Source organism: Camponotus vicinus, unplaced genomic scaffold (assembly GCF_025532165.1).
Source record: "Camponotus vicinus isolate PSW18456_S1 unplaced genomic scaffold, iyCamVici1.0 SCAF_4, whole genome shotgun sequence".
Taxonomy (NCBI): Eukaryota; Metazoa; Arthropoda; class Insecta; order Hymenoptera; family Formicidae; genus Camponotus; species Camponotus vicinus.
In genome coordinates, this window is record NW_028141976.1 from 6,324,722 (window position 1) to 6,349,810 (window position 25,089).

Sequence of the window (25,089 nt, forward strand, 5' to 3'; positions counted from 1 at the left end):
AAGCGAGAGAAAAAATATTGCAATCTCAAAGCGACTTCAAGCTGTTTCCAAATCAGGAAGTCCGATTACATGCCAACTAGAGTGCTTGTAATAGTGATCCAACCCTCCATGTGGCTGCGCTGCCGTCGACCTAATAATGGGGTTGTCTCGCGGGCGAAACGGGGGATGATTCGGCCAGTAGCATGCTGCTTCTCGTAGCATGAATCTCGGTTGAGCTTTTCGTTGCTTTTATCGTGACGCAGCATTCGTTTCTCACACCTGATTTTTCAATTCTATTATTTTAGTGAAAAATCGAAGATTTAGAACAGTGATTCTCCGTCACCAGAACAATTTTCAGAAAGAAACAATACGTAAGTGAACATTTAACAGAAAATATTTATACAAGGTTTAAATTAAAAATGCACATTTAAGGGACATAACTAAATTTAACTAATTAATTGATATATGAGCATTCGTACTAAGATGTAGGAATATCATAAAAATTTAATTTATATTTAAATGCTATAAATGTGATAGAGAAAGTAAAACGGAGAGTTATTTATATTTTCATATTATAAATATAATTTTTTATCAAATATTTTAATAATTATGAAAAAAAATTCTCGAATATACATTTTATGCATATTGCAAATGCGAACAATTGTAACAGAAAAATTGGATCGCGCATTTTAATAGATATAACCATGGTTTAATTAAAGCACAAGAAAATAAAACATGAGGACTATTGAAGATGTCATGTGACACTTGTTAGTCATACTGCATGCTGTCCATTTCTCATACATTCTCGCATAGCATTCACGTTCAAGCTAAACTAATTAACCGTCATAGGAAACAACCCCGCTCAATTTAACAGATTCTGTAACAGATGACATTTCATGTGACTTTACGAAATAATTAAAATCTATTTTGCGCTTCAACTTCGTACTCGTATTCATTGGCTTCATATATCGTAAAAAATTCTAAAAAAATCCTGAATATTTATAAATTTGTAAATTTCTAATCTGAAAACATTCTCTTTTGTGAGATATATAAAAATTTCCATAAAAGAATTATATGTATATATTTTCTCCCATAAATTTAAATATTCTTCAAAATAATTACAAAATAAGAGAGATTTTAAAAAATATAAATTATAATGTTATATTTAATCTCGTATTATATTCTTTCTAAAAACTCATATTATTTTCAAAAATTTATTTCTATATTCCTTTGTCTCCTTTTTTTAATATCGCTCTATTAATATTTTCCAAGAACCAGTCAATCAATTTTATTTTAACATACTTATGATGAGCTATTAAATCATTTAATATAGAAAATTAATTAATTGTAAAATATTGTCAAATATTTGATGAGAAAAGATCTACTTTAAATCAATTAATAAATACATCTACAAATTTGTGGGCACCGATACAAAAAAGTATTTTATGTATAGTAATATACACATTTTTCTCACTCTCATTATCTTAAAATGTAACATATAATATGTAAGAGAAAAAATCATAACTTTAAAATTAAAATCTCTTAAGAGATTCGTAAAATATCTGCTAATTTAGGAAACATCAGCTATTGTTAGAACACTCTAACACGGAAGCATATTTATTTAAAGTCAGAATATCAAAGTTTTGATAAAAGCGCAAACCATGACTCTCGAGAATTAATCTCAGTATAATACTGAAATTGAAATGCATTCTGTCAAAACACACACACAAGACAAGAGATTAAGCGCACTCTGTCGTTTAAATTTTAAATAAATAAAAGAAATGTAGAAATTATTCCATAAATCAAGAAAAAGATAATAAAATTATATGTAAAATGTGTAAAATTATATGTAAAAATTATATGTATAATATTTAAGTCTTACATTGTGAATTATCAATTTTAATCGCTTTCTGGTTTACGAATAATTAGAATATAAAAAAACAATTATTGAAATTTAAATTAAATGAATATTTGCATTTTACTTTTAAATTTTTGTTATATAAAATAATATTGTATATCTTGCATATTACTATAATCAGCTTGTAAGGATATCGATTATTTGTAATAACATTATATATCTTTTGTAGAGAAAAATAGAGATGTTTCTTAATAAAAGAATTAATAAAAGTTAAATATTTCTTTTTATAAGAGAGAGGTTGAAGATTAGCGTAATAACAAAACAAACTATTACAACAGAACAAATCAATAAATTGCCGTTATGTTATCGAGATACATTTAATTTATTTTGAAAGTTAAAATTAAAATAGAAATAATTTATAATTTTTTTTAATAAAAAAAAGATCTTGTTTTCAAAAAAAGAATACAATTTTATACATTTTTTGCTTTAGTGAAAAAAAGTATCATTTTCAAATTATCTGTAACTAGTAAAACTGTATTTTGCTCCATTTCAGGTCAGAGATTTTTCAGATTGATCTGATTTTATCACATCAGGATATTTGATTACAGGGAATTGAGTTAGTGATAAAAACTTACTTGAAACAACCCAGTAATATTTTGCGTAAAATTTAAAGTTAGATAAATACGTGCTTGTGTGAAGCTAACAAGCGGAGATAATATGTGGCGGTAACGTTAAAATAATTTAAAAGGGCTGCGTGTATACATAGCTCATCTGTGGCTTCCGCTCACGAGCTCGTATATATGTATATATATACATATACGCACGATACATGAATGGTCTGCGCGAGGTTGACCGTTGCTTGCATTTCGCCCGTCATTTTACATTAATAATCGACGACGCACGAAAATTCAACGGAGATTGAAACTGACAGAGACATAAACACGAAGTGATTTGACAACTGTGCAATAAGGGATTCTACTATACCGTTATTAATCTATGTAAATTTAAATTTTAATGTTTAGAAAGAGAATAATTATCTCAAATTATTTTGCTCTCTCTCTCTCAATATCATATTGCTCGATATAAAGTTTGAAAAAGTTCTCTTAATAGAAACGTTTAATAGAAACTCTTAAATGAAACGCATATTTTTATAGCGAGGCACGCACAAGGGATAAGTGCAAACATATAGATTGTTTTCAGTGTTTTTTTTTATATCTATCGAGAGTGATATTTCGGCATTTTTGGAAAACATTTCGAATGCTGGAAACTTTCTAGTGCATCGTAAATATAAAATATTCAACCACACACACACATATCTCTCTTTTTTCATCTTTCCTATTTTTCTATTTTAGTTAACATGTTTGGCAGAATATTTAAAGTTTTTTAATACTGCGTGTCTTTTACATGTGCTTCTTCCTTACAGAATTGTTCAAAAAATAATCTCTACACGAAGAAAATTTTATATAAATTACACACATAAAAAATACATTATCTTTTATTATAAAAAGCTGAAATGTAGCATTAAAATATTTATTACTGTAAATTTTTAAATTATACATTTGTTTTATTGTTTGTCAAGAATTATGCATATGTCTCTGCATCAAAATATTTAAATAATTACACAATATACTTTTAAAATACGTATATAATATTGAATAAAAAATATCATGATTTTTCTCTCTGTATATTATATATAGTATATTGTAATTTTTATTGTAGTTTTTTTATGTGTAAATCATTCTGAGCAGTATAATAATGTGCATTATCTACATTTATTTTACCTGTGTTTAGCAAAGATTAAAATTAAAAAGCAACAATGATTAAAGGCAATTACAACTGAAATATTTATATATACAGATTTAGCAAATTAGGCTCACATACTGCAAATTAGATACACAATTTCCTCTGCTATTTCTAGTGTGTTTCTAATGCGTTTTTAATGTTCCTAATTAAAGTTTTTCTAATTAAATAATTTTATGTAATTTTTATTAAATTTTTATAAATGTTTCAGTTAAAAATTAAATGCTAATCTTCATCAAGAATCTTCATCATTAGGGAAGCATATTATATTGCATTAGGAAATATAACAACTTAGTTTCTGATTTTATTTAGCAAGTCTTAAAATTAAAAGATAATTAAGATATAACAATGTTAAGAATATATGTTCTAAGGAATTCTAAATTTATATTTAAAAGAGAGAATTTTATTTCAATTTCTAAATTTTCTCGTATTTTGATTTTTTACTTAACCAAAATTAGTACAACTTTCAACATTAAGAACAAATTAAAGTTCAATCGGAGGAAGGCACAATTCGCTCGTGCGTAACTCCTTGTACACTTTATAGACGATAGTAACCGATGCTTTTCGCTCTGGAAATTCTGGAGGCCTGATATATATTTGTGCCGATATTTCGGAGCTTGCTAGATACGAGGAAAGTTCCGTTCGACACAAAGCTTGAATTATTGGGAAAGCATGAACAAATTCCTATTCGGGAAACTATATTGCTGCCATAAGGCAGTCGGCTTAAGCGCCGTAATTACAATTGCGGAGAAGCTTGAAAACGATTATTTACCCAAACAAATCGCGCAAAGTGACAGGAAGTAACAAAGTGACTTGAGAATTTGTTCACGACTAATCGGGTCACTTTCTGAGTTGGAAAAATGCCACTTACCTCCTTTTCATTAAAAGGATCTTTTTGTTGAAACCTTCTCAACGCGCACGCGAAACTGTTATTATTATATCTTCCTCGATCTCACGCTACATTTCCGCCTATATAATCATAATTTAGCATTTTCTACGATAACTGTTGTATCCCAAGATCATATCGCACGAAACACATTTTTTTAATTCTTAATTTTTCTCGCAACACTTGATTCAAATTTATTTTTTACAAATATATGGATATATTTCAAACGTGTAAAAGTAATTTTATTAATTTACTAATTTATAACTTTTAAAGACAATTGGATCAGTACTCGCTGCGTAAATCTCGAATTATAATTTATTATCAAATCTCAATATGATCTAAAAATTAAATTACATCGAACATTAAAGTCGGTACAAAGTGTATGCAAGCAATTATATATTAATGTAATTATTTTATCTGCAATAAACTTAACAAAGATCTCTTGGGCTTGTGATATAAAAAATACAAAGTAATCACTATCAGCGGACTATATCGCTGATTATATCGCAAGTATTTTTAGCGTAAACGCGGTCGCTGTGCACCATATCGTAACATCAGTTTAATGAAGTTCTGAACACTTTTTTCTCTTAACCACATGCGTATTCTATTTTTCTTTTAGCCAGGCGAGCTCGTTCCTCTTTGGCCAGACTTGTGGGAAAGAGTAAATACGCGAAGCTCGCGCAGAGATACGAACATTCAGAGCACGATTCTTCATCAATCAGTCGCCGACTGAGTGATGGAGTAAACGTGTGGTCGGACATCGATATAATTTTATAATAGTAAAACGGGTACTCTCTCTTTCGAGATATATTTTTTCAATTCCATGTAAAATTTACGTTATTACAATTAATACAATATCGCGTACATAAATATTAAACAATATGTCTTTATGATTTTTTAGCTCTATCTCTTTTCAGAACCACGCAAGTTTTGATTCAACATTTAAAATTTTACCATTCTCGTTATGTAAATGAAACCGTATGTGTAATTAACGACATGGAAAAATATGAAGTTCATATCTGCTTCATAAATAAAAGAGTCGACTTTGGCGGTTTAATTTAATACGTATGTGTATATGTATATTACTGATTAAATTACAAAAATTAAAAAGGATGATTTATCTTGGTAGAGGAATAAAGATATTATTTTCTGTCAAAGTTGGAAATTCACAAAGCGATCTTTTTAAAAAGATCAATGTTAAAATCTAGAGCATAAATTTATTTTGATTTCATTTTTATGCGTAAACTTATATTTAAAATTTTGATGTATAAATGTTTATTCGTGATACTGTAGTAAAAGTATTATTGCGTAATTATCATATATACCAATATCAATCATTTTCATCGTAACTTCTGTTTTACAACAAAAGCCCATATAGCTGTATTTTTATACAATTTAGTTTTCTAAATTGTGAAAAATTGTAAATTAAAAAGCATTCATACACATTAATTACAGACAAAAGCAATTTCAGTTTCTTTGATTCTATATAAAGGAAGTATAATTTCATATTTATAATTTTAATTTTGCTGTGTGTTAATATCTTTCATGTTTGAAATACCGTCAGCGTACTTCATTATTCCGCAAAAATGGAAACATGCAACAACTATATGCATATGATTTCACAATTAACCTACTAATCAGGTATAATATGCACTTTATTTGAGCAGATTATATTCATCGAATCGTGCAAAGCATCCACGTGTATTCTATCAAAGCTGCATCTTCATTTAAGTCTATCAATCGATACGAGAGAAATTCAAATATCATATCAAAGTGCTCAATATCGAATCAAATATCATTTTAATTATCGCCCGTTCAGATATTTCAAAAATAAAATTTATATTATTCTAAATCGAAATAATTGTTTTTCTTACATCATATTTCATAATATTTCTCTCGCATATCGTTTTTAGATCATGTCGGACATTTAATGATTTAATGCATTTAATGCATTTAATTTTAATTTTTATACAATAACATTTAATATTTTTACTAATAATATAGAGCATATAAAAATATTTTTATACAAAGAGATATATTTTTATGAGAAAGAAATATTATGAGAATGACATATCAAATATGAATAAATAAAATTCTTTCCAAATCGTATTGAATATATTTTGCTGCAAAATCATATGCATGTAAGATATTTCAATTTTAAATTTATTTATAATAAATAGAATTCGATTTTTAATTTGATCGTCATCAATATTGAATTATTTAATTTGCTTCTACATTTTAATTGAAAGATACATCAGATATTATGTTATATTAATTTCTTTGATTAATTAAGGATAGCTTTTTGCTCGTATTTCATCTTCAATTTTGGCGTCCATTATATCTGGTCGCGACATTCATGTTCTGATTCGCATTCAAGAGATCAATGCACCATCGCATTGCAAAGCACCAAAATCTTACCGCATGTGTTGACAATGGATTGTACTGGGAGAACAATGGCACACCTCCAAACATTCCTCGAAATCCAATTGTGCATCTGTCATTGCTTGTCTATTAAAGACGTTTTCATTGTGCTATGCTATTTCTCGGGAATAAATCTACGTAATATTAAGTTATTGCATATAAAATATAATATATAAGAAAAGATTTATTTATAAAACTTGTATATAAAGCTTATATTTTGTATAAATTTCTTATAAAACAATTAGTTAATCGCGAGATTATCAATATTAAAGTAAAATAATACACACTATTATATATACAAATTATATTTTAGTTCTCTTCGGGTAGTATTCAGAAAAGTGATTAAATTACAATCATATAATTCATAGAATTCATTTAAATTTTATAAATATCAAAATGCTCTAATTTCTATCTAAAATTTGGTATATATGTTGGTACATATACTAATTCATATCAGTTCATTATCAATTGAACAGTCTCTGTAACAAATAATAGAGATTCTCATATCATTACATAATATAAATAAATGCGTGTAAAAAATGAAAATGCAATAAAAAAATGCAAAAATGATGATTTTGTAGAGGTAATAAATGTCAGTGTAATCTCATAAAATTTAGATCTCTTTTTTTCTCCGGAAAAATTCTCAAGCGACTGCATCTCATTATCCGCGTTTTACAAAAAGTTATTTTACTAGCACAATATGATCTTTGTAAAGCAAAATGCATAAATGCAACTATGAGAATTTAGATACGACATGATGTAGGATGAAGGTCTAATGAGAAATGTCACGAAAAGTTTCATAAAGCACATTTTCAAAAAACAAGAAAAAGTATGAAATTCTTCTTAAACCCAAGCATCATCGCTGTCCGGTTTGACGCTTCAAAGAAAAATGTCGACTTACACTTGCATGATGACAAAATATGAAATATGGTAAATGAAGATACTATATTTCGATATAATGGTTCTTGATGATAAAGATTAATGAGTATATATTTTACTCAAGGCTAGCTCGCTCACAAATTTTTAATAACTGTACTTTTGCCAGCAAAATATTGATACAAATAATAAAACATTTTCTTGCTTTATATCTTAAAGAAAGAATGTTTATAAGAAATAATTAACTGCATATTTTTAATTGTTAAATAATTTTTCTTCTTAAAATCCAATCCTCTTCTTAGAAAGATTTTCCTTGAAAGAATTTTAATCTAGAATTTTAATATTTTAATCTAGAATTATTAAATCTTTAATTTAGAATTTTAATATTTTTGTTATCAGTAAAATAACTCCTATGGTAGAGAGAATTTTAATATTTTGTAATTCTTACAAATACTTTTTAATTATTAATAAAAAGTCATATATTATTAACTTAAAACTATCAAAATTTATAACTTTAGACTTTTTACTTTTTAATTGATTATAAAAAGGTATTATATTTGCAGTTAAATGCTACTTTTTAATCTGATAATTTGAAAAATAAAGCATTCTAAATTGCCCGAGAAGTTTTGGTGACAATAATTTATGTTACTTATTTACATGAAACTACATTGCACGCGAATTTATTTTCCAAGAGAATAAATGCACATTTACTTTTCAAGCGGATAAATGCACATTTGTAGAACGTATGATCAGGAAACGGAAACACACATCGTCTCTGATACTACATTATTAACTAAACGACATACCTCGCTGAAAAGCCATTCCGATGACATAGTCATGAAATATACGACACCAATGTATCGAATGCAATTATATTTACTTCGAAACAGCAAAATAAACGATGCTAAGAAGACGTAAAAAACCAATTTAATGATTATAATATATTTATATAACAAATAATTATTAAGTAATTATATTCGAGTTACATGACACAGAGCTGAAGAAATTTTTGGCGTCATTAATATTTACGATATTCTTGACGTGAATGTATATAATAAAATTATAGTTGTTTTGTGATGAGATAAGAGACCAGAGACGACAAGATCCAAGATCTCATACAAAATTAAACAAATGCAAATAAACTTCTGGGAGTTTCAACAGTACCGGATTATGTATGTGCGACTTTAGTGAGAAACTCTGACAATCCCTTAACTGTACAGTAAAGTCAGGCACAATCAATCATTAAACAGATCGTAACTTATAATGTGTATCATGGATGAAAGCATTTTCCCAAGCGACAAAAGTATAATAAAATACATTCTGCAACTTGGAAACTAACTAGAGTTGATGTGTTTTCCTATATTTCCCGACGGATACGAAGGTATTCTTCATTGAATTAGAATCAAGTAGAAATATATATTACATTATGATGCTTATATATTATATTAGAGTTGAACTATAAATATATATTACACTCTTCGTGAAAATTTTTTTCGTTCAATATCCATCGACAAATATATTCTGTGCACAACCCACAATTCTAGGCACGATCGTATCTCCCTTTAACCGTTATGCATTATGTATTGCCACGCTCATTTTCAAAATAAAGTTTAAAGAATGGATATTGATCATATACAATTAAAGGTGATAAATAACTTCTTATTAACAGCCTATAATCTTTACAACAAACATCAAAACGTTTGATATAATTTCCATTCTCGTTTAAGTATAATTATTGGAGTTTCCGCGATTCCACAGTCAGTATCTAACTCACAGCTGCAGGATATTGTTAGATCTTTGAAATGTTACCGCGAGTACCACAAATGATGAAAATCAGAAATTAGTAACTCAATCAACGGAATAAATTTAATATCTTACTTTATATTCAAGCAAGATCAGTTTCACGTGAAATATCTACGTTTTCAATTGAAAATTCGTGATTCCAGTTATAATACCAGAAATTTATATTATATTGTAAAATAAAACTCTGCAATTCACAATTTTTATTATTTTTCTTCGAAGAATTATATATAGAAACTGTATATCGCATAGAAAAATTGTGCGATTTTAAAGAGAATAGAAAATATTTTTCTTTTAAATTTTTTATTTATATCATAAGTTGGCTAATATCATAGTCTAATGTATAATATTTTCATTGGCTCACTTATTAAGTATTTCTGAAATGATCATAGCTGTGACATCAACTTGAAAGCACACTCGATGTATGCAGAACTAATGAAACCAGCGCTTTAGTAAAGCTAACGCCTTTGATTCAAACGTATACGTCTGTATTTATCCGTGAAAATAGAGCACGGTTAGAAATGTCAAAAGGATAAGCCGAAAGATAAAAGTTAAGCGAACCGGAGATGTTTTACGAGAGAAAGAGATTGATCAAAGTTTTTCTTATTATAGTGCGACTGAATAATGTGGGAAATTTAGATTTATCTACGACTGCGATGTCACCTGTACGTATATTTGCACAAAATAAGCGAACTCTATTGTATAATAAACTCTGGAAAAGTTAACAGCGAGTTAAATATGCTATAATTGCATTTAAACACATGTGGGAATTGTATAGTTCATTTGTAATTTATTCCTGAATTGACATAAGCGATGGAAATTGAAATTTAAAGAAGATAGCCCAAGATAATGAAATAAACATATAGCTGTTGATCAGCTATAACATTGTAAAAATACAAATATGCCGTTAATGTATACATTTTAATTTCAAAATATTGCATAATCGCCGACATAATTATATTATTCAAATATCTGTAAAATGTAATTGTAGCTTTAAACACATTTAAAAATATATTAAAATCGTGATGCAAACTAATTTAAAATATTTAAAAAATATTTGATATAGATATATCAAATTATGATATATCTGATATCGTTTCTGATATTATTTCGAAAATCAAAGTTCGTAGATGAATTAATTATATCCAATTAATCGAATAAATGTTATTATATTCTACTAATTAAAGTGTTGTGAAATATATATTATTCATTTCAATCATATCGTATATCTCACAAATTATAATAATTAACAGACTTCATTGTGATGAAGAGAATAAATTTTAAATGAGACAAATTAAAATATAGAGTTAGAAAAATATCTCTGATCTTAATTCATTTGTATTTTATTTATGTATTTCATCGATTATAAATAGAACTGTAATTGCAAAAAATATATGCCAATTTTAATAGATCGTATCTCAATGGAGTTCCAATTTTAGTATAACAAGTGCTCAGCATATTTTTGATAATTATTAGAAAATACAAATTAATTCTTGCAATATTAATATAAGCTAACGATAAATATGCTGTCTTCGTATTGTAATTTATGTATCAGACTACTTCAGAAAAACAAGAGCTACTAAATTTTTATTTTTAAAAATTAAAAATTCTAACTTGAAAATATCCTTCCATATAAAATGTTTTTCTCTCTCGATTCAAATTCTAAATTTGTATAATTCAAATACATAAATATCGATTAATTTCTTTTTCTATCATAAGTGCGCTGTTGTATTCAATCAAACCTCTTTAGACCTTGTATTTCCAACTGCGACTTTTATAATTAAATATCTCGATAATATTTGGCTTTCTAGGTCGTCGATAATTAGCAATCAAGCTGCAATCCGAGATGCATTAGCATCGCACAACGACGGGAAACCGCGATGCCGATAACAATGCTAGGCTCAGAACAACAGCAGTGAAAGATGGTGGAAGAGTTGAGTATAACGAAGGCTAAGGCCCCACCACCACCACTGAATCTCAACGAGGCGATCGAGGACGAAGTACTGAACCAAAAGACTGCTAGAAGTGAGTAAAGTATAAATCCTCCCTATACAGAATGTGCTACGAAGCATAAAAAGATTTAAGGCTGTCTCGGTAATCTCAAATGAAATGTGAATGTATAAGGAATGTAGAGGGAAAGAGAGAGAGAAGCGAAAAACATACAGCTCTTTTATAAGATTTATATTATAGTAAAACTCCTGGAAAAATCACTCACATATTTGGTTGAATTCTGAATGGATTCTTTTTAACTCATATATCTATATTCCATTTATCACAACTACCAACCTTTCTCTCTCTCTTCTCCAAATCAAACGAATCTTTTTTTTCTTACTTAATAATTTTGGATTATTTATTACACACCGTCAATCTCTCTCCTCTCTCTCTTTCTCTCTCTTTTAATAAAATAAAAATTGTTTATTATAAAAACAATAGCAGTACGAAAATTGTACAAAAATTTAATTATTCTTCTTTATTTTACGTATATAGACAAAATAAAAATAATTTAAAACAACTGTCTGCATACATGTGTATGTAACAACCGTAAATTTTTCACAATGTTTGGTATCTTTATAGGAGAAACAAAACAAATAAATTATGTGCAGTTTTGTAATTAAAATTTTTGCATGTGTGTGTTTATACGTTTTTCTTACAAAACACTTTTGCGTTCTGCAGTAACTATCAACACGCAATTAATATGTGAAAATGAAAAAATATTCAATTTATACTGAACGTTTGCCAAGTCAATTAATTAACCACACGCTATATTTTCATGTTTCGTTCCAACTTTACTTCCTTCTTTCTACCTCGATTCTCCACGCGATCGATATCTGTGCAACTTGAAATTATAAAAAACGGTGTGCAGTGGTAACGACAGCAACGCGTGCGCTACGATGTGATTGTCAGAAGTTAAAATGAAAAGTCTGTAACGAATTAATTAAATCCATACTTTTTCACGCTTTTCGTTTAAAATTCTACTTCAATAATTTCACGAAAACAAAATAATCGAGAAACTAATCTATATATTCATGTTACAATAAAAAAATGTCATATAAACTTGTATATTTTTAAAGTATATAGAAAAATTGAAAAATCTATTCGTATATATGCATGCTATGATATAAAAGTGACTTGTAACATTTTAACAAAGATTAAAAGTAAAAACATTTTGTAATATATACGTTTACGTGGCTTGTTACATTTTAACAAAGATTAAAAGTAAAAACATTTTGTAATATATACTTTTATTTAAAACAATAATTTAATAATCTCGTAAAATAAACAACTTTTTAAACAATTGTTTAAAAAATGAAGAAAGAGTATTGAATATATTTTATTACTAATTGTAAATACGAATTACTACATTTTCTTTCCATCAGTCCTTAAGAATGACCTTCTTCTACACGAGGCTGTGATAAAAAACGAAGCGGACACCGTTCGTAAAGTACTTAAGGAGACTGTTGACGTAGATTCCAGAAATAATGTAAGTTATGAAAAATATCTCAGAGATAAAAATAAATATGTTACTTTTTAACATCTTATTTGATAGATGCTTTACTTTAAGAAAAAAATTAATTAAGGATTTTATTAAAAGTAATAAAGTAAGGATTATATTAAAAGTAATAAACACTTTTTAAACATTTATAAAATCATCTTTTTAGTATGGTCGCGCTCCGATTCATTGGGCAGCATCTAGAGGAAATACGGAAATTATTGAAATGCTAATGCAAGCCAAATGCGATATCGAAGCGAGAGACAAGGTATGATATATTTTTTTAACTGCAACTACTCGTTAAATGATTACAAACTAAACTTAACGAGGAAATCACGAACGTAAGATTTTCTCGTAAAAAAAATAGAAAATTTTTAATTTTAAATATAGAGATGGATCTTCTAAAAATTTAGCATAATTTCGACAATAAATAGAAACTAATGTAAAAATAGTGATTGATAAATGAATACTTCATTTACATATTTTTGAGGCAATACTTCTTTCGGAATTTAATCTAGACAACTGCTGACTTGATGAAATTCCTTATCGAACATTAATTTCCGAGCCGTTCATTTCTCTTTCAAGTATGGAATGCGCCCTTTACATATGGCTGCTCAGCACGGGCACCGAGATGCGGTGAAGATGTTGATCAATGCTGGAGCAAATGTATCTGCGGTTAATAAGGTACACCAATTATCTTTTAACAATAAATTTCATTAAATATCCTATCAAAGAAAATTTTTATTCCTTGAAAAAATGACATCTATAAATGTCGCAAAATCTATTAAACATATAAAAAATTTGCATAGAATGTTTGTAATGCCAAACTATCACGTGGAGAAAATTTTATTTAAGAAAGAAATTTTTTGTTGAACGGAAATTTGCGGAACATGTTGCATGGGATTGAATCGTGCGTTTAATTAAAGTTTATTGATCACGGATATAATAGAAAGAAAACATTGAAACTAAAATCTCTCGCAAAGGCTACGAAAAAAATAAATATGTCATCGGGAAACCACGACAAAATTGAAATCAATATTGTGTCAATATTGATATTAATATTCCCTAAATAATGGCACTTTCCCTCCGGTGCTTGGGCGTATCGAATCTTTAACGAAATAGGAAACTAAGACACGTGAATTATAAAAGAACCTTTTTCGTGCACGCGAGGCGAGAAAGTGATACAATAAAGTGGTACAATATTTTATTAATTAAAATTACGCGAGAGAAACATTACACGGCTAAAAGCCGCGAACTTACTTTCGTGAGAACATCTTTTCACAGTGAGAGTATAAACAAAAGATCTCTTTCTGGTTAGAAACAATACACCCTCTTAATGTGCGGTGCTCGCGGCAGCAACGTAAGCGTGGTGGAGTATCTCGCGGAAGCCGTGGAATCGTTAAACGGTGAGGCCGTCGACTCGACCGGTGCGACTGCACTTCACCATGCAGCCATTTCCGGACATCCTGCAGTGATAACAGCGCTTGCTAATATCCCACGGATTGTACTCGACGCCACAGATAAGGTATGCGCAAATATTCTTTAATTTAAATATGTTTTTTATTTCGAACTTCGCGATAAAATCAAGAGATTTTTAATTAGTTATCAAGATTATTAATTTAAATAAAAAATTAAAATATATATGTTTGTAAATTATATTAAAACGATCGTTATATTATTATAAATTTAAAACAAATTTTACTTTATATACAATATATATTATATACAAATTTAATATAAATTTTATTTTATCTCTAAATATTACTTTAATTTCATTCTCGAACGTTGTAAACGAAACAACTCAATCATCTCAGTTTCTACGACTGAGATAAGAAGTTTTCAAAAATTTAATTGCTACATAAAGATGTAAAATTAGAAAATACGTACATCATCCACAGAGAAAATCCAGATTTATGTCGAGGGAAATGGAAAAATCACGATAATTATTTCTATTATTATACGTTATAGTTCTCTCTATTGTCGATAAAATATGTCGAAAATCTTCATAATTTTGTGTGCATCGTGTTTGTTTTATCATACTCACTGAAATTAAATTTAATCGCGTAATCACTAAAATCAGTACTTCCGATAATTCGTTTATTTGTTATAATTTATACAAGTTATTAGAATGAACAAGTAGTACATAACAAACGGGCTCATATTATCTCTATTGGATTACATATTAATATATATACATCGTATGCATTCCAAAATACATACTAATATACTCTCTTACAATACAGGCGTGCTTTGGTCTCGAATTTGACGTTGCAATATGATATTCCATATTTGGAAATGTGATTCTCGCATTTCTCTCTAATCCATCCTTTCATCCATTAGCATCTTGGTTGCCCAAACTCCATTCGCAGAAGTTCCATTATATCTCATAACAATATCGGTAATCAAAAACCGACCACTTCCGCGTAAATTCATTCAGGCGATTGCGCATAATTGTGCACAAAAAATTAGCTTTTATAAATTATCAATTAATTATCTCCTAGAAAATATTTTCATACCAACATGAATTATGCATAATTTTACATCTCATTTCTTAGACGGAAGTCAAACAATAATAACTTTTTACAACAATATTTTGGAATATACCACTGCAAAGTCTCAAACTTTATTTTTAAAAACGTAAAGTAAAAATATATATATGCATTTCACCATGAATTTGATGCTTTTAGTGATTATGAATACATTCATGTTACAAGCAGGAAGAAATATAATGCATTTGTCTAATTTCGCGGGAATTACAATCAATTAATACTTAAGGCAGCATTCAATTATAAATAAGTAAAGTTTAATTAGAAAATTAGTTGCGTCATTTATGCAAATAAAAATTCATTACCCTCGATATTTAATAAAGATCATATCTGAAAGTGAATTTTTTAATATTTTCTTATCTAAAATCAGTCATCACTTGACAATTTCCCCGATAAATCTTTCTCTCTCTTTTTCTCATTCTCTCTTTCTTTTTCTACTTTCTCCTATCTCGATGCGGTTCTCTTATTCACATACACCGTAAAGATGATAAGAATCCGTCCATAATCCAAGATCAATTTTGACGTGAGATTCTCTGGAATATATCAAGCTTTCTCGATAAAAAAAAATATATATATATATATATATATATATATATATATATATATATATATATAAGATACACCAAGATCCCTACAAACCCTCTTAGGAAATGTACTTAATCCCAAGCTTCTCGCTTCATCGCAATAAATATATGTTTCGTAATAAAATTTTTCAAAACGCAAGATTTAAAAAAATTATTTCAAAATATTTGATTTTTATATTTAATTTAGATGTTACGATGTTTAATTTAGATGTATACTGTAAACACAAGTAAACACAAATAGTTTAAAGATATATCTACTAAAGATTTATCTACTCTTTTATATTGAATCTATAAAAATGTAGTAGTAATAATTAAGGCAGCGACATTTTACGGAAAGTCAATATTCCATTGATCTTAGAAATATTTACACATTCCATTGATCTTAGAATATTTACACATTACTCCTCTGTCTTTTATTGATTATGATAGTAAGATTTCATTGAAGAATTAGTTATTACCACTATTTATCTAATTTTAAATGAGATTACTTATAATCTTAACTTAAAAAAATCAATACTTCTAAATGATAATACACTGATTCTATTTAAGAGAAGAAAAGAAAAACAAATTTCGTGCAAAATTAATAAGCTACATACACATTCACGAAAAAAAAAAAACTAATATATAAATACGCTACTATATAAAAACAAAATCTAACATAAACAAATAATCGAAATTAAATTACGTCTTACTAGAAATGACACTCTCTTTATCGTATTTATATAAATATCTTGGGGTGTACTTCCGAAAACCGATTACCTCCGATTTGAATGAAATTTTGTAGAAAGCTTCCTTTTAGCTTAAAATATAAGCCTGTAAAAGGAATTTTGGCGACTGCTACAAAAAAGTCATTTTTTTAAAAGCGAGGTTCCATGGGTTTGTAACTTTCCACGCGAAGCGAGGGGGACGGGGTGGGTGCGGGAGGGGGGGCCGAAGGCCCCTCTTGCACCCCCCCCCCGTGTGTGTGTGTATTTGGCTTGTTGCGCGACCTTGTTTACATTTGTTACGATTTATTTACATTTTTAGCCGTTACTCGTGGTCTACGTTTCGATTTGTGCTGAGTACGTATGTATCGTTCAAAGAAGTAACGTTAACTAGTAAGCTAATAAAGCTTTGTTGAGTAATTTTTTGTGTATATATTCTAATCTTATCTATTATTATATATATTTCCCTTATTATTATATTTTTCATCATTTTCTTTAAAAAAATGACTTTTTTGTAGGAGTCGCCAAAATTCCTTTTACAGGCTTATATTTTAAGCTAAAAGGAAGCTTTTCACAAAATTTCATTCAAATCGGAGGTAATCGGTTTTCGGAAGTTTATCCATATCTTGCTCCAAAATTAATAAAATCAGATTTTTTACTTGCCATTATATCATAGATAGAGGGACAAGCCCAAAATTGAAACAAGAACGAGGAAAAAAACGTTTTGAAACTCGAATTTTATAGGAATGCAATTTTCATACATTTTGGGAAAAAAAGCAATATAGGCATATTTCTAGATTTGCGAAATATTAATTCCTGATGTTAATATTATAACTTATTAAAATTAGGGATACATTCCTCTATGATGAAATCCTTGATGGATTGTATCGCGATATTAAATTTCAATCACAACATTTGCATTTCACGTGAAACTATCGCGTATCGTATACTACACACAATAATGCGAAACAGCGAAAACGCATCAACAATCGTTGGCGAATAATGAATGCCATGGCTAGGAAGCAGCGCGGTATCGATCGCGCGGGGTGGATAAAGATACGAAAGGGAGAATTTATAATTTATCGACAGGAATAATCGACCGTGTCTCTCTCTTTCTCCCATCATATCTGCACACACTATCCGTGTGCTTTTAGAGGTAGTAAGAAGAACCGCTCGGATTTCCGCATGTGCAATCGTATACATGCTCTCAGGTGGGTAAGTAGGTAGGTAGGGGATAGGTAGGTCAGAGGGCATCTTTTCTCTCTCAATTTAGATCCTGGAAAGTGGGTCTCTCCCTTTCTCTCTTCCTCTCTCTGTATGTGTCTCCGATGGCTGCTATAACTTGTATATGCTTCCTCTTCCTATCAAAAGGACAAATCCCCTCAAGGAAGGAATCCCCACTATTGAGAAACTCGACCGACCGCGAACTCGAGAACGCACATTTTACAGAAGAGCCTTTGTAAACAAACTCTAATCTCGCTATGTCTCTTTTCATCGGATATTTTTGCCTTTTTATTCAATTTACTCTCGTGCATCCTTCTTGATTTTCTTAGACGTCATAGACGTGCACGGAATTTTAATCTCATTCAGATACGTTCCCATCTTTACGTTCCGCATGGCTTGCCGTATCGAATAACCATTATTGAGCAATCAATTTCTTCTATCTTCTCTGAAAATATTACTTGATATCGGGAAAATCATACAGTTTATTAAAATAATGTGGCATATGCACATATATATATTTTAGAATAATATATATTAATAATATATTTTAGAATAATATATATTAATAAAAATAACATCGCATTATTACTTTTATAATATATAATAATAGAATAAAATTGATAATAAAAAGCTCTCAGGATTTTGTAATTTATTAAATAAGTTTTTTATAATTTATAGTAATTTTTAAAAGTCAGTTTCATTAAATTAAAAGATAGTCAAATGATACATATATTAATATAAAACTATAATAATTAATATAAAATTATAATAACGAATATAAGGCTATCTATATGTGTGATATTCCCACAAAAAATATTATTTATTCAAATTTTACATAGCTTTTATTTTCGGTAAATAAATATTCTGCAACACTGTAACAAGAGAAACTAGAATAACTAGATTTTTGTCACCCAATGTAAAATATAAAAATGTATAGAAATATTATGCTTTCAACACAAATATTATATGGGTACTCAAATTAAAATTCTATGCAATTTTTATTTTTAGAACATTTTTTACTTAACTCTAAAAAGCTGATACATGTCACTGCTAGAACACAAAAGTGATCTATATGTATAAATATAGATAGATAACGATATATTTAGACACATATTTTTTATCATAAAAGCATAAAAGTATATCGTGCTTTTAAAGTTCATCGAAAAATTCATCGAATCTCTTGCAATAAATTTGGATTTATTTTCAGAAAGGACAAACCCCGATGCATTATGCCTGTGCTGAAGAGCACTTGGAAGCAGTCGAAGTTCTTATAAGATTAGGCGTGAACGTAGATGCTCAAGATAACGATGGGAATACCCCACTTCACGTAGCCACCAGAACGAGGCACACCGGGATAGCGCAATTATTATTAAAAGCTGGGGCGAATACCGAGCTAACCGACGCGGTAAATTGAATAATCGAGCAACACTACGTCCATTTAACAAATGGAGAAAGATATAATTGGGTGAACAAGATAAGACGTAAAATAAAATAAGACAAGTAACAAGATAAGATATCACATTTATATATCAATTAAATTTCAATAATAAATTCATACGTAAAAATCATACAATATCTATCGAAAAATATTTGAATTTTTACTTATTGTCGGCGAAAGTTTTTTATTTATATAAAATTGAGTTGATCGATATAATTCATAGAAATGAGATTTTTAATGATAGACGCGATTGTATCATGTCTGATTAATTTGTATCAACTTTCTCTCGCTTTCTATCGCTCTATATTTTCAGGAGGGTTTCACTCCTCTTCACGTTGCCGCGAGTCAAGGATGCAAAGGAATACTCAACTCCATGATTCAGCATGGAGCTGATCTTAACAAGCAGTGCAAGGTACAGATATAATCCGTGCCAACTGCTGCATGCATAAGCATAACTTTCAATATTTTGTCGATGCATTATTTGTGGATAGAAATACGTTGATATTTAATAGTCATGCAAGCATGATGCAACGAATCAAATTTAAATATCGAATAAAAAAATAAATATACAAAAAGATTTTCTGAACAAAATAGATCAAATAAATTTAATAAATTTACTTTTTTCAATTATATATTGCAGAATGGTAACACATCTTTGCATCTGGCCTGTCAAAACAACGAAGTAGAAACGATAGAAATATTAATTAACAAAGGTGTCGATCTCAATTGTCTAAATCTGGTATGTAAAGTTTATTTTATTTTTATACATTTAATACACAAAAAGTTGTACTCTTAATAATATTATATTTATTACACTCTCAATGCAATAAAACTGTTTAAATTTTATATCTTTAAATGATACTACACACGTCAATTTTCAAATAAAACTTATTTTTATTAATTTTTTTTTTATAATATATATTTATATTACCAAAGATTTTTTCTATCATCTTCAAGAGATATCAAAAAATTTATAATAGAATTATTAATTTCTTCATTTTCTATATCGATTTATTTTAGAGACTTCAATCACCGATACATATTGCAGCCGAGATGGGACATACGGATATTTGTGAATTACTTCTTGCAGCGGGTGCGAATATTGAGCAAAAAGAACAGGTAAATACTGTAGAGGTAAAAATGGTTTAAAAATGGAATCGGATATTATCCTTTTATAATTAACTCAATTCGTTTATATTCCAAACATTATCAACGCTTGATTAATCATTTATAGACATTAATATTTCAATATTAAACAGGTCCGCCATTAAACACTTGCAATACAAATTTAAAATTCGCAATATGCTCGAATTATAATTAAACACATATCAGTCGCTATTATAAACAATTAAATTTTGCTCATAAATTAATTATTGAAAATCCGTTTAAAAAATAAAATCATAATTTATAAAATATAAAAGAAAATTCCAGGAATGTCAATAAGCTGATTAGAAAGACTAACTAAATATTTGTATAAATCACAGAGTGTAATGATAAAATATTTATAAATTAACATTATGAAAAAAAAAAAAAAAATTAATGATTAATATATTATTACTTATATATTATTATGTGTATTCTTCGATAATTTATAATACTTTTTTTTAATATTAATCTCCGACATTATTCCGAATTAAATTCAATCAAAGTAGTAATATTACAAATTATTATTATTTTATATAAATGAATATAAAATGATATCGATCACGTAATATTATTACGGTCATGAATTAGTAAAATTTAAAAAAGTACTTATATATGACACATAAAAAATGAATAAATAATAAAAACTGAGTCAAGATTATTTCGTAATATATAGTCACAATTTTAATAATATAATTTTTTTTCATAATTTTCTTGATGCGTACTTGTCTTTTATTATTCCCTAAATGAAAACGGATACAAGGTTTCTTGTTTATAAAAATATTATAAAAGATATTATCTAAATATGTATGTGGGCAGTTCTAATAATAATACGTTTGTAGCATACACATCCCATTTATACAATCTTAATTATAATCTTAATTTATTTGACGAAAGCTTTATCGCACTTACACGACACGATATGTCGATTTTATCAACGAAATGTGACATATACCTCAGGAAATTGATTCGTGCTATTTGCAGAAAAGCTTCGAATCAAACGTTTTACCTTAATCTTATTGAAGTTAACAGGATAGGGGTCGGATTGATAGCTATCGTAAACTCGATAATAAAGTTAAAGCAAAGTTTATCTTGACATTTGCAGAGCGGTCGGACACCACTTTATATTGCAGCGAGGGGCAGTTTTACGGCAATTGTCGACATGATCATTAAAACCGCGAGATTGGATTATCCGACCCCGGTAGGTACGCCGACGAGAATTTTCGTTTAACGTCAAATTTCTTTTTCCTTATTTTGCATTTGACACACATTGTCTTTGAGATGTAAGGCTCGATTTAACTTAATATTTAAAATTTCTATTTTTACGATTAATCTTGAAATTTAAGTAAAAAGTGTAAGATGTATTATTTAAATAATATTTCTTGTGGAAATTCCAGTAAATTTGTCTAGTGACACATTGCTTATTAAATTTGTATACGAAAAATTTTATATTTTTGCAAATATTATTTTCCAAAAATTCGATTCATATTGAAATTATGAATCGAATTTTTGGAATATAATATTTGCAAAAATATTGATATTATGAATCTTAGGAAATATCAAATTCGGACAAAGAGGTCCGAGAGTTAACCCCAGCGCGAAGGCGATGGAGAGAAGGGTCACGCGGTGGCAGCATTTCTAGCAACAATGGTCGTTTATCCGAACAAGTTCGATCCATTCTCTGGAAATTGGCCTACAAACAATTAGCACCTGGCGATTGGAAAAAATTAGCTCTTCATTGGGCCTTCACTCCTGAACAGATCAAAGCTATCGAGCATCAATATACAGGTAAATCGGCATCGGTTTCGTACAGTTAGATTTCTTTGTTACAAATCCATTCTAAAATGAACATCGATTTAATTTTCTCGACATTTGCCTTAAAAATTATGTAGAGATATAGGTCTTTCCACATCGGGGTGCAAAAATAAAAATCGCAAAATATTAATTTAAAAAATAATAAACACACATATAGAATTATGACACATAACATATGATTATCATACAATTAATTTCGATTTATACTGTGTTTTGTGCCTCGATGTTCTTCTATAGTGCCTAGAGCAGCTTTATAAAAAGGTCGATAAAGCTCCAATTGTAGGTTCTTCGAGTTACAAAGAGCACGGATTTCGAATGCTAATTATTTGGGCTTCCGGATTAAATCCTGATGTACAATTAGTAAAAGAGCTCTGCGACGCTTTGTCAGCGGTGGATAAAAAAACAATTGCTGGTAATTCCTCTTTTATTATTATTACATAGAATACATAGAATGATAAATATAACATTTCTAAGATTGAATGAGATTTTTTACAAAGAAAGTTGTTTTCTCTCATTTATTTTAGATTCCGTTCGTAAGCAAATAGAACAGGGAAACGACAGCAAGGCAAAATCGAAAGGGCAGCGATGTCATAAATGTTCTATCACATGAATCTACAAGTGCCAAGCTCAATCTCACGTAAATTCTGCACATACATGAAAATATAACGAATGTAACTTATATAACTTGTTGTAACAACTGTTGCTATTGGAAATTTCTCAAATTATAATAGGAAGAATTTGAAATTGGCGAATATAACGATTATGACAAAGATAAAAATTACTACTACGATAATAAAAAAAATATCTTTTGTGTACTAATAATACAAAATGTTTCATAATTCTTGAAATACAACGATTATTAATTTATGACGCAGGTATAGTCACATTATCAATTTAAAACAATCAGAATTTTCTTATATGTTGTATTAGAATATATAATCACACTCGATAAAGTTTATGTGTCAAGTTCTCAAGTCAAAATTTAAGATCGAATGATACACATTCAACAAAAAATGCATTATTATGGTGAATGAAATTAATCCGTCAATACTTTAACAGAAAGTTACACACACGAAACAAAAATCTGCAAAAATAGAAACAAATTTTCATGTATAAAACAAATTATTTTTTCATAAATTCTTTTAAATCAGCCAGATTGCGTAATTTATCTTGCATGAAAAACTGACTGAAGATAAAGCTTGACTAGAATAAATCATTCTGCAAAGCATATTGTACTTCTCTGAATTATTCTGTCGGATTAAATATCATTCCCACACACATATGTGACAGTGCAGTATATATATAATAGTGAGGAACATAATAGTGAAAAAGATATTTCAAACGCGTACCATATATAAATTATATGCGAAAAAAAATATTAAAACAAAACGCGAGATTCTGGGACAACTATATACGTATGGAACCAAGCCGTCCTAAGCTAATCCTAATTTAAATGCAATTATTATAATTCCGTTTATTTCCGCGATTTTCTTATAGAGGAACGCAGTATGCTTCCGTAATTTGTAGCAACAAAATTATAATTAGTATACAAAAGCCATCGAAAAAACGGTACAATTGTAAAATCAAAGTAACAATCGAATGTAAGAACTCTTCGGAATAGACATAACGCATAGAATAAGTATGAGAATAAATTTTGCAGGGCTTTTGATGTGATAAAAAGTTGCTAGATTACTAGATTTCGACAAAGAGTATTTAAAAAACCTCGATAGCGACTATCGCACGCACATTTCTCGAGAGAGACAATCTACATATCTGAAATTTACAAATCTATATTTAATTAATTACGGGCAAATAACATTACATGTTTAACTTCATTATGTGTGGTAATACTTAGTAAATTAAAAATTATATATTTTTTTCTATTGTAAAATTGAATGCATAATAATTAATTGAAGAGAGAGAAATAAATTTTTCTTTCTTTATTATATTTAACTTATATAATTTTAGAACGTTAAAAATCATATCATTAAAAAATAAAACAAAATAGAACGAGAATATAATTAAGTACAAAAGTTGCCTGTATTTATATCTATATTTGATTTTTTAACAAACTTATAACAAATTATTAACAAAGAATAGTCATAATGGATAAGAATAGCGATAAAAAGAGAATGTATATAACATAGATAGACAAATACTTACCGCTTGATTAAAAAATTATGGACTTCCGAAGCTGCTTTCTGAAAGTACGATTTTACAACAATGTACATATCTTATCTCGATGTAATAAATCATTGTATTCTGTGTATCGCTGTATTAATTATTATTGCAAACATTATTTAAGACAACTTGAATCTGTAAAATTATGACTTATTAAATAATTTTATTAAATAATTTAATTAATAAAATTAAATAATTTAACTTTTATGACTCTAAATTATTTCTTATTATAAGTTAAATAATTTGACCTTTTTTTTGAAAAAAGAAAAAAACAAATAAATATATTTCATTCCCAAAATTATAAATAGGAAATTGGAATCGAAAGGAAAAAGGATCAAGATTAA

At 28.3% G+C, this 25,089-nt stretch overlaps 1 protein-coding gene across 2 annotated transcripts; it reads left to right on the forward strand.

Annotated features, from left to right (window-relative positions):
• The first annotated feature begins 208 nt into the window (after positions 1-208).
• On the forward strand, positions 209-24,831 carry LOC145970540 (uncharacterized). Of its 2 annotated transcripts, none has more exons than XM_083097390.1 (14): positions 209-350; positions 11,432-11,645; positions 12,998-13,101; positions 13,280-13,378; positions 13,696-13,794; positions 14,429-14,635; positions 19,376-19,573; positions 19,920-20,018; positions 20,247-20,345; positions 20,627-20,725; positions 21,855-21,950; positions 22,303-22,537; positions 22,836-22,976; positions 23,089-24,831. In XM_083097390.1, the coding sequence occupies exons 2-14, from the start codon at positions 11,543-11,545 to the stop codon at positions 23,172-23,174; spliced, it is 1,665 nt and encodes a 554-aa protein (XP_082953516.1). In that variant the 5' UTR covers positions 209-350; positions 11,432-11,542; the 3' UTR covers positions 23,175-24,831. The 2 variants fall into 2 exon arrangements, with proteins under 2 accessions (XP_082953516.1, XP_082953517.1); XM_083097391.1 differs by having other exon boundaries at positions 22,848-22,976.
• The last annotated feature ends 258 nt before the right edge of the window (positions 24,832-25,089 follow it).